General features: G+C 38.5%; 2 protein-coding genes across 3 annotated transcripts; both read left to right on the forward strand.

Annotated features, from left to right (window-relative positions):
* Positions 1 to 715: 715 nt before the first annotated feature.
* Positions 716 to 4020, forward strand: cmklr2 (chemerin chemokine-like receptor 2). The gene is made up of 3 exons (XM_059342944.1): positions 716 to 938; positions 1881 to 2001; positions 2117 to 4020. The coding sequence occupies exon 3, from the start codon at positions 2151 to 2153 to the stop codon at positions 3228 to 3230; it is 1080 nt and encodes a 359-aa protein (XP_059198927.1). The 5' UTR covers positions 716 to 938; positions 1881 to 2001; positions 2117 to 2150; the 3' UTR covers positions 3231 to 4020.
* Positions 4021 to 4956: 936 nt separating this feature from the next.
* LOC131978794 (NADH-ubiquinone oxidoreductase 75 kDa subunit, mitochondrial-like) lies at positions 4957 to 16287 on the forward strand. 2 transcript variants are annotated; one of them, XM_059342562.1, is made up of 19 exons: positions 4957 to 5216; positions 6582 to 6658; positions 7001 to 7101; positions 7635 to 7742; positions 7881 to 7957; positions 8099 to 8180; positions 8276 to 8406; positions 8500 to 8685; positions 8775 to 8909; positions 9007 to 9121; positions 9228 to 9373; positions 10529 to 10657; positions 10751 to 10880; positions 10955 to 11115; positions 11216 to 11370; positions 12665 to 12840; positions 13096 to 13230; positions 13384 to 13456; positions 14863 to 16287. In XM_059342562.1, exons 2-19 carry the CDS (start codon positions 6583 to 6585, stop codon positions 14952 to 14954), a joined length of 2208 nt encoding a protein of 735 aa, XP_059198545.1. In that variant the 5' UTR covers positions 4957 to 5216; position 6582; the 3' UTR covers positions 14955 to 16287. The 2 variants fall into 2 exon arrangements, with proteins under 2 accessions (XP_059198545.1, XP_059198546.1); XM_059342563.1 differs by lacking the exon at positions 4957 to 5216 and adding an exon at positions 5582 to 5667.
* The last annotated feature ends 109 nt before the right edge of the window (positions 16288 to 16396 follow it).

The following is a 16396-nucleotide window of genomic DNA, read 5'->3' on the forward strand; positions in this document are numbered from 1 at the left end:
TAAAAGCTTGTGTATATATATAAAAAGATCATTCTCACTGTACTGCACTTCCAAAATTAAAAAATGTGATTGTGCATAAAGATGAGAAATGTCATTGTCGTACAAAATAATTGTTACTGTTAATAAGTCTCATTGTTTCAATCAATGCATTTGTATCTTCCAAATACACTTAATGAGATGTTTTAATAAGCTAAAATAAAGGCTTTGAATGCTTGAATATCATCTTTGCCATTTTTAATATCCTCTGATTAAACACTGGCCCCTCCTTGGCTCCCACAGTAAAATTGGTCGCCACCGTATACAGTGCAATAAACCTGCATGAACATTCAGATACAAACTGTTGGAGCCTGCCTAAAGTTTATTCTCTTTAATGAGCACAATCAACAGGGTGATTAATCAAGGCGTTAAATGCCTTGTAAAAAAGGAAAACAAATGCAGAGGGAGAAATGGCATGTGACAGCCTCAAATAAACTTTCCCTTAGTTCCCACTTACTGAAGCAATTTGTGCATTTCAGGAGAAAATCTGCAGCATTCAAACCTTTTCCGTTTATCCACTGAGGGGGAAAAGCGTGCGCTTAGGGTTTACTCTGCTGTTATGAAAAGCAGCCGCAGCTCCTCTGAATGAAAGCATTCTTCAATGCGGGTGACCAATAACTTTTCTTCATTCTGTGGTTCATGTTTGACGCGTCAGCCCGGCGCGCCCACTGGCTGACTGCACATCCCAGATCCTCTCTGCACAATACGGAGTTGCAGAGTTTGGATGGACTCACGGAAAGAGTACACATGCCGCAGAAAGAGTTTTGCAGCCGAGTGGGGAAGTCACGAACAAGGCCCAGCAAAACGGAGCTAAACGGCTAAAAAGTTAGCAGTCACGTTCATCCGGGAGATTTCGGTGGTTTGGGGCCAAATACTAATAAAAGGGAGCGCTGCACTTTTAGGTAAGCGATGCTCTCTCTTATCCAAATCCAAGCCCTTCATGTTTATTCCATTAGTATGCCAATAGTGTATATGTGGCACTTGCTACACTATTTACTGTTATTTCCTACTCAACAGGCTGGATATTTCTTTTATAGCCTAATCAATGTTTCTGCTTTGTTTACTGAGATTTTTATGTAGATATAGTCGCTCTTTTTCTCACAGGACGTGTTGTACTTTTTTTTTATTTGTTGATTGCACTGATTTTTCATTCAGTATTATGTCCATTAACTTTGTAGTCTTTGTAGTAGTAGTGTCAAGTCTTACTGGTGCAATCTCACTGATGTAAATGCCTACAATTTGTTTGTATTTATTTAATGATTGCAGTGATTTAGGATACAGTTTCTGCCTAGGCTGATGGTACTCAATACGTTTTCAAGGCAAAATATGAATATTTAACCATCTTTTTTCTCTGAGATCGAGATTTTTAACTTTGTTTTGGAAGTTTAAGACTTTACTTAAACTTTAGTTTATCAAAGTGTATTAATAGACTGCATATTAATAGATTTGTATTATGCAATTCTGACCAGAAAAGGCAAGATAAAAACACTACAACAACTAAAACACATTCATCTCAGACCACTAGTAAATGGTAAATTTGTTTTTAATATGGCTTGAGTAGAAATTGTTGTGAACATGGGCCCTCTTCTGGCCTTTAGGAAGATACAAATATTGGTAACATATAAAAAAACTAACCTTTCACTTAGTTGTTTGGGCAGTAATAACTGTGGCAATGAATTCCATTAAAATATTGCATTGTGCAACAATACAGTATCAGCCCTTTCTGGTGTTTACTTTCAGAACAAACACTATGAATCATACTATGAGACTTCTTTCTGTCTCATCTGTGGGGCACCTCAGTGTCCACATTGTTGATCCAAATGGTTGTTGACACTGTGTTCCAGGGTTACTCAGGACACACCCAGTCCTAACTTCAACACAGGAACTGAATGATCAGAAAGAGACACAGGAAAGACAACTGGATCCTTCTGGGGAACAGCCCAGCCTAATCACAGAGACTGTGAGGTGAGAACACTTTGTTATAGGTTGACTATAATGCATGGGAATGTTTTGAGTTACTGTGTTCACGGATCATCCTAAAGGACTTTACAGCCTTATCATAAGCTTTTCTTTCCTGCAGATAGCTTCAAGAGAGAAGTTACATCCTTGACACGATGGGGGATTCAGGCGAGGACTATGGAAACTACTCCTATGAATACTACTTGGAGTACGGTGACCTGGAGGAATTTAAAGTAGACCACAAGCAGAGGGAAACAATGCATATAATCTCAGTGGTCATCTACATAATTTCCTTTGTGCTTGGTCTGATTGGAAATGGAACCGTTATTTGGGTGACAGGCTTTAAAAGCAAAAAGACCGTCAACAGTGTTTGGCTGCTCAATCTAGCCCTGGCAGACTTTGTATTTGTTCTTTCTCTCCCTTTCTACATTGATTACATACTGCGGGACTTCCACTGGGACTTTGGTGTGGTCATGTGTAAACTTAACTCATTTGTGTCTGTGATGAACATGTATGCCAGTGTGCTCTTTCTCACAGTGCTCAGTATTGACAGATATGTCTCTCTGATCCACCTCAACTGGTGTCAGAAGTATCGCACTATAGAGAGAGCCTGGATTGTATGTGGTTGCATATGGGTGCTGGCTGCTGCCACTAGCTGTCCTGCACTGATTTTTCGTGACACCATGCGCCTCCATGACAAGGTGGTGTGCTTCAACAACTTCCACACACAGGACGGACATACAGCGGCCATGAGACACATCATGATAGTCGTCATCCGCACCACAGTTGGCTTCCTTTTGCCGTTTACTGCCATAAGTGTGACGGGCATACTTCTGTCAATCAAAGTGAAGCGATCTGGGGGCTCGGTCCGGCTTTCCAGCTTCTCTAAAACAGTCTCTGCTGTAATTCTGGCCTTCTTTTTATGCTGGGCACCTTTTCATACTTTCAGCTTGATGGAGTTATCCATACATTCCTCAGTATACCTGCACCACATACTGAAAGCTGGCTTTCCTCTCGCCACCAGCTTAGGCTTTTTTAACAGCTGCATTAACCCCCTTCTGTACATGCTCCTGGGCAAAAAGGTGCGTCATATCCTGAAACGTGCATGCCTGGACATTACTAAGAGTTCACTGAGAGAGCTCAGCCAGTCAATCTCTGCCACTGAGGTGGAGTCTGTGCCAGCAGTTACCCAGGACAGTGTCCCAGAAGAGCCTGTGGAGTCATCAACTCTATGATTACAACTATCCCCAGACTGTAGCAGTTGTCCATGAAAAACATGAAAGTAAGACTGGCTATTACTTTAGCGTAAATGGGGAGGATTATCATAGCTGTTCTTTCCAGTTGGAGTGTTAGGATTTTCCTATTTTGTTTCATTTGGACAGAGGAATGCGTAATTACTCTCAATGGAAAAGCTGGGTGGAACTGTGTATAACATACACATGGATTTAGTGTCTTTCCATTTAGTTTAAAAGTGATTTAAAGAGAAAGAGGCAAAAAAAAAAAAAAAATCAAAGCTGAAACAAGTGATTAATTGATCATCACAAATTAATTAATTAGTCATTATTTTGATCAATGTAATTTAATTTGAATTGAAGCATTCTCTTTCAGAAATAGAAATCCTAAGTATCCCGGGTTTTGGACTGTTGCTCTGATGGAACAAGCAAGATGAAAATGTCGCCTTGGGCTATAGAAAAATTATAATGGACATTTTTCATATTTTTAGAAAAAAATACACAGATTCATCCATAACGACAGTAATCATGATTTGCAGTCTTATATCAAATGCATCTTACATATTTACTGAATCTTTTGGTTGTACTCTTGAAGCACTACTCTTTGGTTCTTAGAGATAAAATATATTGCATAAATCTATTGTAGTCTAACATTATTATGTTTTATACTGGCTGCTAGTTACCAATTAATGTTTTGTAAGATTTTTTAAAACTAGTTGAGAGTTGTATAAATGTTTTATTCTAATATATTTCAAGTAAATAGCATATTTCTTATTAAATCTCTTCTTCTGAACACCTTTGTTTGAATACTTTCTTTTTATATTGTTTGATCTAATGTTAGAAATGACTGTTATTAAATAGTATGCTTTTATGTTTTATGCACACATGGATTACACAAGCTTGGCGTAAATCCAGATGTGTATCTCCTGTGTATTTCCTGAGGGTCTGTTTACCAGACATTTCCTGTTATTTCTTTCTGGTGAACTCTGACTTGAAAGGATGACATCACTGTCATCCTGCTTGTGACTGGGAGGCAGGGCCGGTTCTAGGCAGCATATATGAGGGGGCAGACAGAAATATGAAGCGGGCATCATATGTACACATCATGCTTCAACTAGGGGTGGCTGATGAATACCAAAGTAACAAATCAACAGACTATAATTGACCCATTTGAAGCATTTTTAGTCATTGACTATACATTTTATGTCATACAATTGTTGGACATCCCAAAGTAACTAGATACAAAAGACTATAATTGGTCCATTTTAAGCATTTTAGTGATTTTAATATTTTACCTTTTTGACAATAATGGACATGGTATAGCATGACTTTTTTTTCCTTCCATGTTTGGACGTCTCAAAATCTGGTGTTTTCTCTCATTTTTTGACGGAATGAGTGAGTTACCTTGGTACTTAATTTGGTAAAAAATAGTGTCTCTTTTTTCAAGGCATTTGTTTGAGGGGGCACTGCCCCCTCTTGCCCCTGTGTATAGCCGGCCCCGCTGGGAGGTTGTTGGTTTAAAAATCCTGGAATAAGAGTAAAAAAAAATATGGACAGGGAGCAAACATTATCCTTCTTCAAATACTGCAATCAGCATCCCTTTATGGCACTTTGGGGACAACTCAAGTGGACATGTGATCCTCCATCTGTCGATTTTTAAATTAGCTCATTAAAGGCTGAAAAGCTAATAATCCACATTAGATAAATGTGAGGGGGAAGCCCTGCTGTGACTGCCACTGTGCCACTTCACCCCAGCCTGACTGAAATTGCTGACACCGCTGGGTGAGAGGAGTATCTGCTTATGACATGATTTACATCATTCTCATGGCTTGTGTTGATTACATGTACGATTAGATGGGCAGCATTTGCAGAAAAGTAGCCTTGGATTATGCTATACAGGATTACTTAATCCGTGACGCAGCAGAATAACAAGACAGTGAGTGCGCAATCTGCGTCGCATGCAGTCTCATGAGGACAAACACTGGCAAGGTAAGCAACTGGTCACCGTGGTGTTTTGATAAATATTACCTACAGCATAGATAACTTATAGTCCCGCAGGCAACTACTGAACTAACATTAGAAACGACTCCTTGAATACTGAATGAAGTGGTAAAGTTAGATGGTTGATATTAGGTTGACGTCACATGTTATGTGAGCTTGTCTGTAGCAACGTGTTACATTTCATAGTTCGAAAATAACGTTCCAAACGTTGAAATGCTGCTTGGCAGTTGATATTTATATCTGACGTTACGTTCGATATGATGATGATGATGTCGCGAGCTAACAGCCAGTGTTGCTAAGTTACATAAATCTTTGCTAATGTTAACGTAGGCTTGGTAGTTGCATCATTTTGCCAGTCTTACGTTAACTAAAGTTGGCCGATATTTAGTCCCCTTTATACGGTATTGATTGATATCTATAGAGCATTATAAAGTGCACCGTGAGTACTGTAGACACGTTCATTTTTGAATACGTCGCAGTGTAAATTAGCTGCTGACAGCCCCCGTGTTAGCTACTTCTGCTTTTGTTTTGCTAGTCTCATTGAGGCTTCACGGTTCTGCAGAGTTAATATCACTCACACACTTTGAATATCGTCACCCTGTTAAAATAATCGCCTTACTCATTTTTTCAAGTTTTGCAGGAAACAAAAAACTTCACCATAAGTGTAACATATGACATTTATTGATCATTTCACTCAAAAAGGATGTAACAAAGGATGGCTATTGGCATAGTAATACCACTGTGTGTAAATGATGTAACTTAAGAGAAATAAATGACTCAGGCAATTTTTTGAACATGCCTTTGTGACTTAAGCAAGATATGGTAACACTTTATTTTGAAGGTGTCTACATAAGAGTCACACAAGCCTGTCAGAAACATGACATGACAAGTATCATGAGCATTAATGTTACTTCAAAGTTTCATTGATGTTCATGACACATCCCATGTCATGTTTATGACACGCTCATGTCACCCTTATGTAGACACCTTAGAGTAAAGTGTTACCAATATTAGTGTCAACAATAAAACACTGATACACTAAACTGATAACTAAACAATCTCCCTCTAGCTCTTCTTTGCTGGGTTCTTATCTGATGCCTATGAATGTGGCAAATTGTCAAAGAAGTGATGATCTTAAAGGGGTAAAATCACATGATCTGATCAAATGAGGATGTAGGCGATTTTACCATAGGTGGCCGGCGTCATGAGGAGATGATTTAGGTAAAAAAAAAAAAACTATTTTGACAAAAAATGACTTAGGCGATTATTTTAACAGTGTGACGATATCTGAAAGCCTTGTGAAAGTTTGTTAAAAAGTAGACCTTACACGTTGTGATGTTACCTCTCTTGCAGCATGTTGCGTGTACCTGTGAGCCGGAGTCTCTTTCCAGCAGCAATTATCAGAGGAGGTGTTGCTGCAACCAAAAATGGTAACAAAATGCTACAATGTTACAATGTGTGTCTTGTATTTATGCATGCTGTTGGCTGTGTACAAACACCAAAACTGTTGCCACTCTGTTCCCCTGATGGATTATAGGCAGGATTACAGATTTGCTAGCTACCACATCTGGTGCCAGGCTGTTGCTGACTCAGTTTAGCCTATAGTAATCAGTGGTAATCATTGGCTATTACTTTGGAATACCAGGGATTCCTTTTAATATGTTGTGATATACATTATGATAAATTATGCACTTGTTTTCTCCAGTAAAAGTGATGCTCGATGAAAATTAAAGGAGAAGTTTGCATGAAATGTTTTCTGTCTGTGCCTGAAGCTCGCACTGCAGCTACAGCAGCAGCACCTGCCAGTAACCTGGTGGAGGTGTTTGTGGACGGGAACCCTGTCATGGTGGAGCCAGGAACCACTGTGTTGCAGGTAGATCATTTTATACATGCAGTTTTAAATGTATTATTACTATTTTTCTTTTCTTTTTTGGGTGTTGTTGTTGTTTTGTTTGTTTGTTCATTTTTGTCCCATTGCGACTACATGGGTGTATGTGTACTTATGTGTGTGTAAGTTAATAACAAGTTATGTATGTTAATAATGGTAATAATACGTTTATATACTACATTACTATGTGTTATACATACATATATATAAATATTATTGTTGTTATATAACTGAATATAGTAAATTAACATAGGGAGAAGGGGTGGGATTTAATAAGCTTTGGCTTCTTCACACTCCTTTTGAACACAAATAAGTGTTGAGTCTTGTTGTTTTGTTTTGTGTTGTTGTCTTGTATTTATTGTTGTTTGTTTGTTTTTAATTGTTCATCTTTTATTTTGTGTGCAAATAAATTCTCAATCAATCAAAAAAATCAATCAGTCACATTGAATAGCAAGCTAATTTCCTGACGCCATGAGTTATGATATCTGATTCAACACCGTGACTCAATTTTGTCACAGGCATGTGAGAAGGTAGGAATGCAGATTCCTCGCTTCTGCTACCATGAGCGGCTGTCAGTTGCTGGAAACTGTCGCATGTGTCTTGTGGAGATAGAGAAAGTTCCTAAGGTATGTTTTTCTGTGTGTGTGCAGGTCTTGTTTCAGTTTTGGTCGCCAAACTGGTCTTATCTGGTATTTATTTGTCTAGTGTGACAAAGTCAGAGCTGTGCCTATTAAAAAAATAATTCATTTTCATTCATCTTGTAGCCAGTGGCAGCCTGTGCTATGCCAGTCATGAAGGGCTGGAACATTTTAACAAACTCTGACAAAACAAGAAAGGCCAGGTAAGATCAGACTCACAAATTGTTTTCTCTGTTGCTCTCTGATAACATCACACATTTGTGATAGCCAAGCTCCCAAACATCCCCTTGTATGAAAGTAACCTGAAATAATTATATCCCAAATTGTTCTTTGATTTTACACAGAGAGGGTGTGATGGAGTTCCTCCTGGCGAACCACCCATTAGATTGTCCAATTTGTGATCAGGGGGGAGAATGTGATCTACAGGTAAAGATAATCACCACCAGTTGAAATGTGTTGTGCATAGACTTGAGTATATGTATTGTACATTGTACATTGTTCACATACCATTTTGTTTAAAGGATCAGTCCATGCAGTTTGGCAGTGACAGGAGCCGCTTCACTGAAAGCAAAAGAGCTGTGGAAGACAAGAACATTGGGCCTCTCATCAAAACCATTATGACTCGCTGCATCCAGTGCACTCGCTGTGTGCGGTGAGTAACACATCCTTATGTACTGAAGTGTGAGATAAGTGGCTGGGTAAATTTAGCTTATGAAAATATATATATTATTCTTTTCTCCTTCAGCTTTGCTAGTGAGATTGCAGGAGTGGAGGACCTGGGTACCACTGGCAGAGGCAATGACCTGCAGATTGGGACCTATGTGGAGAAGATGTTTATGTCGGAGTTATCTGGGAATGTTATTGATATATGCCCAGTGGGGGCCCTGACCTCTAAACCATATGCATTCACTGCACGCCCTTGGGAGACAAGGTTTTTGGATTGTGCTGTACATTTAAATTTTATTTTAAGGGTAAAAGTTAAGCTTTACACTCATATATTGTTGTTTGGGTTTTGTGCAGGAAGACAGAATCCATTGACATTCTGGATGCTGTGGGCAGTAACATTGTGGTGAGCACTCGTGGGGGTGAGGTGATGAGAATCCTGCCTCGTATTAATGAGGATATTAATGAGGAGTGGATCTCTGACAAAACCAGGTTCATTTCTTATCACACCAAGTTTACTTCAGAGACATAGACGTTGTGTATGATGTTTGCAACATTACTGAACTTTTCCTTGCTTCCATTCTGACAGGTTTGCATATGATGGACTCAAGAGGCAGAGGTTAACTCAGCCACTGGTGAAAAATGAGTCTGGGCAGTTGGTTCCCACAACCTGGGAAGATGCACTGACTCGAGTTGCTGGAGCTGTATGTCGTTTATGATGACATTTTCTTCTGTAACAGTGTATGATAATTTGCAACTTGTTACTGCAACTTAGGCTATCCTAAATAACATCTGGGGTTTTTTTGACAGTTGCAAGGAGTTGAAGGAAATGATGTTGCTGCTGTTGTCGGTGGCTTGGTGGATGCAGAGGCTCTTATTTCCCTGAAAGATTTGCTGAACCGTTTGAATAGTGAAAACCTTTGCACTGAGGAGGTGTTCCCAATGGCTGGAGCTGGGTAAGGCCACAAAAAAAAGTTAAACGGAAGATGGGCCTGGGCCAGTTGAACTGGTTCTGATGTTAAAGGGATAGTTATGATTTGTTTTTTTGAAGTGGGGTTGTATGAGGTACTTTACCAGAGTCAGTGTATGACTTACATAAGATGACAGTCCACACGCCCCCAGTTTAGAGAAACAGGCAGGAGAACCGGCACAGAAGCTGTGGATGGGGCAGCAGTATTTTAGTCGCTTTAAATACCTAAAAGAAAAACAGTAGCACTTTAAGTGTGCACTATATTAAGAATACTTCAACCACTTTACCTTGCCATCAGACAGCTCTTCCAATAGGCAACTGAATCTGTTTTCAACAAAGTTACCAGACTCCATCTGCAGTCATTTTCACTTGCAGAAAACAGAAGTTGCTGGTTTACAGCTTCCCTAAACTGCTGTGGGGCGGCTGTGGCTCAGTTGGTAGAGGGGTCACCCATTGGTTGGAAGGTCTGTGGTTCGATCCCAGACCATGGCATGCCTACATGGCGTAATATCCATGGGCAAGATACTGAACCCACTGATGCTGCGTTCATCAGTGTGTGAATGAATTCCTAGTGGTGGCAGGTGGCACCAGTGTGCCCTGGTAGCCTCGGCCACCAGTATGAATGTGTGTGTGAACGGGTGAATGAGCGCAGTCTTTATTGTAAAGTCCTTTGGATAAAAGCACTATATAAGTGCAGTCCATTTAAACTGCTTAGTTTGTTTGTGTTGTTGTGTGTGACTTTGTTGAATACACTATAATCTTTGATAACACCAGTCACATAATTGCACAAACTAATTGATTAAGGCACCAGCAGAGAAGAAACTTGTGTGAATAAAAATGACAGTATTTGTCAGGGCTCAAATGGGGTTGTCTGATAGCAAGGTATTGAAAATATTTTAAAAACAGCATACTTTCAAACTGAAAATGATCTTTTTTTTTATATGGCTAAAATACATTTTGATGCCTCCCCTGTCCTGATCAGTACTTTGTTTCGCTCCTGTGTTGGTACTCCTGCCTGCTTCTCCAAACTGAGAGTGTGCCTGATCACCGTCTACAGTAGCTAATACAGTGACTGTGGATAAGTACAACCGTACTTCAAAAAATCAGAACTATCCCCTTAAGCTTCTTTTTTTTTCTTCAGATCTGACCTGCGTTCAAACTATCTTTTAAACACTGGGATTGCTGGCATTGAAGAAGCTGACCTGCTGCTTCTGGTTGGCACAAACCCACGCTACGAGGCTCCTCTGTTCAATGCACGAATCAGAAAAGGGTAAGTTAAATGCTGTAAATACAGTATCTCAGTGTCGAACTAATAAATCTGAGTTATGTTAAATAAAAATGCACATTCTTTAATATAATTCAGCTGGCTTCACAATGAGTTGCAAGTGGCTCTTTTGGGAAAGGCGGTGGACCTAAGTTACACATATGACCATCTTGGGGAGTCTGCCAAGGTTCTTCAAGAAATTGCGTCAGGCGCTCACCCATTTTCTAAGGTAACACGCGAAGCACTTTCAGTAATTTATGTTATCGGCCAACTTGAATGTCTGATGTTTATCTCCTCTTGCAGGTATTGGCTGAAGCGAAGCATCCTGTTGTTGTAGTTGGAAGCAGCTGCCTTCAGAGAGAGGATGGGGCTGCTATAATGGCCGCTGTGTCAACCATCGCTCAGAACGCTCGCATCAGCAGTGGCGCAGAGGAAAGCTGGAAGGTTCTCAATGTGCTTCACAGGTCATAGTCTTGGAATATTAAAGGGAAGGCTTTCAGTAACAGGGGAGTGTTCAAATGGGATATTTACTGTAATATGTGTTCTGTTTTTTCCGTTTTTCAGGGTTGCCAGTCAAGTGGCTGCACTTGATCTTGGATACAAGCCGGGAGTGGAGGCCATCAGGAAGAATCCACCCAAAGTTGTCTTCCTACTAGGAGCTGATGCTGGCTGCGTTACTCGCCAAGATCTCCCGAAGGATAGCTTCATAATTTATCAAGGTCAGCTGTTTTACTGCACAGCAGCAGAAGCTCTTTCATTTACATTAATTTATGTATGGCATCTCAGAGAGGCAGCGTAAAGGCCTTCACACACTAGGAGCGCTTTTATGGTGCAAGTAATTCACATGTCGACTATTTTTTCGTGTTTGTCATGGGTACTTTTCACACCGCAAATAAAGGTGTCATCCAATCACAATGTACGGAATGGAAAAATTCAAAACCTTCACTGCAGTGTAGCAGAGGATTATGAGATGTGCCTGTAGCCTACTTATGAGCATTACAAAAACAACAAAATGAAGATCCGTAGTCCAAACCAAAATGGCAAATTTCATTACTCCTTCCAACGCAGCACATACCACATCCACTCCTTCCTTTCTTTCCTTTAAAGACAAAGGACTGAGACATATTCACTGCGTAACTTTTCATGAGAGGGAACTCAAATTCACACAGAGCCTTTCACTTAACGGAAATTCAATAAAATAGCTTAGACTATACATCAGCGTTCCTCAGACAGACTGCCAGACGCTGGTCTGAGTCAATAGGATCCCAGTAGTTGGTCCTCTGCCTAAATGAATCTACTCAAACCTTTTATTGAAGTGTTGCAGTTGTTGCAAATTCACATTGCTACCAATATGAATAGGTTGATGCAAAATATTCACAGGGGAGTATTTAAAGTGTTTAAAGGGCTTAATTCCTGACAATTTTTAGCATGCACAAAATGATGATAAATCCTTGAAAATGCTTGAATTTAAAAGTTGTATTTTCAAGGTTTGAAAAGCGCTTGGATTTTGGATAAAGTGCTTGTAAATGCTTGAAATTCTTACTGTGTTTCAATCTGACTATATCCATCTATAGACTATAGATAATCACATGTTCAATGTAAAAAATAATGAGTAGCCTATCTGAAATGAAGACCGTTCCTACTAAAAGTGTAATACCATCGCTGTTGGTATGGTTCAGTGAAATCTCCCCCTTTTAGAATGTAAGAACTCATCTAAAACATGCAATTTACAACAGGTGTAAGATACTGGAAAAGCTTGAAAATTTACCTTGAAAGTCCTTGAAAAATGCTTGAATTTGACCACTGCTAAAGTGTACGAATCCTGTAACAGGAAAAGCCTGAGTAAAGAAACCTAAATAAATGCAGGTGCTTCCATAAGGCGCACAACGGACCAACGCTTTTCATCAGATTATTATTTTTAAATCATTTTGTGATTGTTGTGGTGCTGATCTCTCCAGTAGACACTAGAAGTTTTCTTACTTAACTTAAATGCTCTGTGCCATAACTGCCTAGGTCACCATGGCGATGTGGGTGCACCAATGGCTGATATCATACTTCCCGGAGCGGCATATACTGAGAAATGTAGCACCTATGTGAACACTGAGGGCCGTGCCCAGCAGACCAAAGTAGCCGTGACTGCCCCAGGCATGGCGAGGGAGGACTGGAGGATTATCAGAGCCATATCTGAGGTGAACTACAATAAAAGATAATCATGTCATTTTAAATAATAATAAATAAATATAATTTGCACTCTGCACATTCTCCACTTAATTTGTTGTATATAGTATATTGTATATTGTTTATTTTTTATCTTCATCTTAAAAAATTGTGTTAAAATTTTGCGGCTGTAACAAAGAAATTTCCCCGCTGTGGGATTAATAAAGTCAAATCTTAATCTTAATCTTAATCTTAAATACTGTGCATTTTTTTCTCCCCTTTTTAAGCTTGCTGGAGTGACTCTGCCGTATGACACCCTTGATGAAGTGCGTGGCAGGCTGGCAGAGGTTTCCCCGAATCTGGTGCGATATGATGAAGTTGAGGAGGCCAACTTCTTTAAGCAGGCTAATGAACTGTCTAAGGTCAGCTATTATCTTCCTCCAGCATGTGTTCATCTGATTAGAGATGAGCCACTAATGTAGCATCATATAAATATTAGCTTATTCAGTTGGTTTATCTTAGTTTACTTCAGCTGCTCTCCATGATGATGGTGTTATCTGTCTTATCTCTTTCAGGCAGTGAACCAGGCTGTCCTTACTGAACCTTTAGCCCCTCCACAGCTTACTGTGAAGGATTTCTATATGACAGGTGGGTCACTTGTACTCCTCACTAAACCTAGTCTAAATGTTGTTTTCATTCACAGCAATGTTGCATCAATTCCTTAATGTTATCATAATCATGTTATGTTCATTTCATTGATACAGGGAGAAATACTTAGTAGTAATACTAATACCACACAATGCCCTCATTATCTGCTGTTACATGAGCTATTTTTTTTCCAAATGAAATAAATCCAAAATTCCCACACAAGTGTTACATTATCGCTGAATAAAGTAATCATTAAAGGTGTTTTGTTTACTGTCAGTCATCGGACGAAGGTTTCTTTCAAGAAAAATACAAAATCTAGCCCTCCAAGATGAACAAAGATTAAGTGGTGTTTACAGCTGTGTTTCCTATTGAAGAAAGTGTTTTGTTACTATTGCAGTTTTAATAAGGCATGCCACGATGATTTTAAACCCCTTGGAGACTAGATTGTGTAACAATATGCAGGAAAGCACACATAGAGTACATACTCGGAAAGTAATTGTTTGTTTTGTTTATTTGACACATTTTTATTTGTCAAGGGCATTGTTTTTAAAGTACATGGCACTTCTTTCATAGTTTTCCATCTGTGTTATATGTATATTTAGCTCTGATTAATATTTAAATAATAGGTTAATTTCAAATGCAGCTATTGCGATACTATGGTTAGCAAAATGCCTACATCGTTCTGTAAATGACAGTAAGTAGTGATGGAGCATTTCTGTAATGATTTTGGATATAATTATTGTCATGTCATGGTAAAGAAAAAAATCAAATGGATACATAATATTAAAAATTGGCATAAAATTTTGTAGCTGCTGGAAGTTTTTTTCTCAGCATATTTAATTGTAGTTGCCTGACTGCTTTGATATTGCTCCTAAAAATCTTGTATTGTTGCAAATGCTTTACATACTTTTGCAGAAAAGTTTCTTTCATTAGAATTTTTTATCAGAATATATTTTACAAATATGACAGAAACATTTTTGTAGCATTTTTCATAAGAATTTGACAAAGAAAAAAATGCTTGTTAGTTTCAAGCTGGTAGGCAAATTTAGCTGCAAAACAAAAACCAATTAAGTAGCACACTGTCCCAATTATGTTCCTGTTTAAGCTGTCTGTTGGTGTTATACACCAGCATGACATAACACATGGTGGTATATATTTACCCTTAAAAATGCTGTTGCAATGCCACACTTAACTGTGGCACCGTTGTTTAACCTACAACATAGGGTTATGCAACTTTTGTATTAAATTTGTAAGTAATATAATTTTAATGAATATAATTGTACACGTCTGTTCAATTTCTAGTCAGACACCTTATAATTTAAACTATAATTTTAAATTCAAACTTTTGGTCGTCACATTAGTTTAGGTTTGCAGATTTAAAATTTGCCCTCAATCTCTACCTGCAGATCCGATAAGCAGAGCCTCTCAGACGATGGCCAAGTGTGTGAAAGCTGTCACAGAGGGAGCACAAGCTGTGGACGAGCCGGCCATATGCTAAAAAGCGCACTGGATAGCCATCCCATCCTTGGGAGGAGAAAAATTATACGCACAACTCGACTATTTGCACATTCCTAGAAATGTATTTATTTGCACTGTTTTATTATAGTAGATGCCTCGTGATCTTTGCACATTATGGAACTAACATACTTTACTAACCTGCAGAGAAATCTGTATGTTACTGTCAGAGTGAATATGTAATCTTAGCATTTACCAAATTTCCAAAGATGCAACCCTGACTTATATTATATTTTCACCTGTTAGGTCATTAACATTTTAATAGATGAGACCAAAGGTTTGCACTTAAAGGTAAATATAGTATTCTGTCTTTCCGTAAAATGACCTACATCAAAAGTATTTACAATATCGTCACACTGTTAAAATAATCGCCTAAGTCATTTTTTGTCAAAATTGTTTTTTTTTTTCCCTAAATCATCTCCTCATGACGCCGGCCACCTATGGTAAAATCACCTACATCCTCAGTAGGCGATTTTACCATATCACTTCTTTGACAATTTGCCACATTCATAGGCATCAGATAAGAACCCAGCTAAGAAGAGCTAGAGGGAGATTGTTCAGTTATCAGTTTAGTGTATCAGTGTTTTATTGTTGACACTAATATTGGTAACACTTTACTCTAAGGTGTCTACATAAGACATGAGATGTGTCATGAACATTAATGACACTTTGAAGTAACATCAATGCTCATGATACTTGTCATGTCATGTTTCTGACAGGCTTGTGTGACTCTTATGTAGACACCTTCAAAATAAAGTGTTACCATATCTTGCTTAAGTCACAAAGGCATGTTCAAAAAATTGCCTAAGTCATTTATTTCTCTTAAGTTACATAATTTACACACAGTGTTATTGCTATGCCAATAGCCATCCTTTGTTACATGCTTTTTGAGTGAAATGATGAATAAATGTCATATGTTACACTTTTGGTGAAGTTTTTTGTTATTCATGCAAAATTTGAAAAAATGACTTAGGCGATTATTTTAACACGGTGACGATATGTAAGCTTAGCATTTACCAAATTTCCAAAGATGCAACCCTGAGTTATATTATATTTTCACCTGTTAGGTCATTAACATTTTAATAGATGAGACCAAAGGTTTGCACTTAAAGGTAAATATAGTATTTTGTCTTCCCGTAAAATTACCTACATCAAAAGTATTAATATTATATTTTCCTATTAGTATATTTGCAATATAGTATTACAAGTGTATTTGTGTGATATATTATGGACCAGATTTTTTTGTAGCAAGCTTAATGAATCTTTGCAAACGCCCTATTTAAGTCTGTGCTCTAATTAAAAAAATGTTAAATGTCTTGTTTTGATGTGATATGAGTCAACTTTTTCAGTCTTGAGCTCCTGTATCTGTCTAACACGTGGTCCATCATCAGTGAACAGCAGGGCTGGTAACTCATAAGGGGAACG

Source organism: Centropristis striata, chromosome 10 (genome assembly GCF_030273125.1).
Source record: "Centropristis striata isolate RG_2023a ecotype Rhode Island chromosome 10, C.striata_1.0, whole genome shotgun sequence".
Taxonomy (NCBI): Eukaryota; Metazoa; Chordata; class Actinopteri; order Perciformes; family Serranidae; genus Centropristis; species Centropristis striata.

Coding starts and splice junctions, on each gene's coding strand:
- LOC131978794 (XM_059342562.1), top strand. CDS start 6,583: ATGTTGCGTGTACCTGTGAGCCGGAGTCTCTTTCCAGCAGCAATTATC. Junction 8,686..8,774: donor GCACGCCCTTGGGAGACAAG/GTTTTTGGATTG, acceptor GGTTTTGTGCAG/GAAGACAGAATCCATTGACA. Junction 11,116..11,215: donor GTTCTCAATGTGCTTCACAG/GTCATAGTCTTG, acceptor TCCGTTTTTCAG/GGTTGCCAGTCAAGTGGCTG.
- cmklr2 (XM_059342944.1), top strand. CDS start 2,151: ATGGGGGATTCAGGCGAGGACTATGGAAACTACTCCTATGAATACTAC.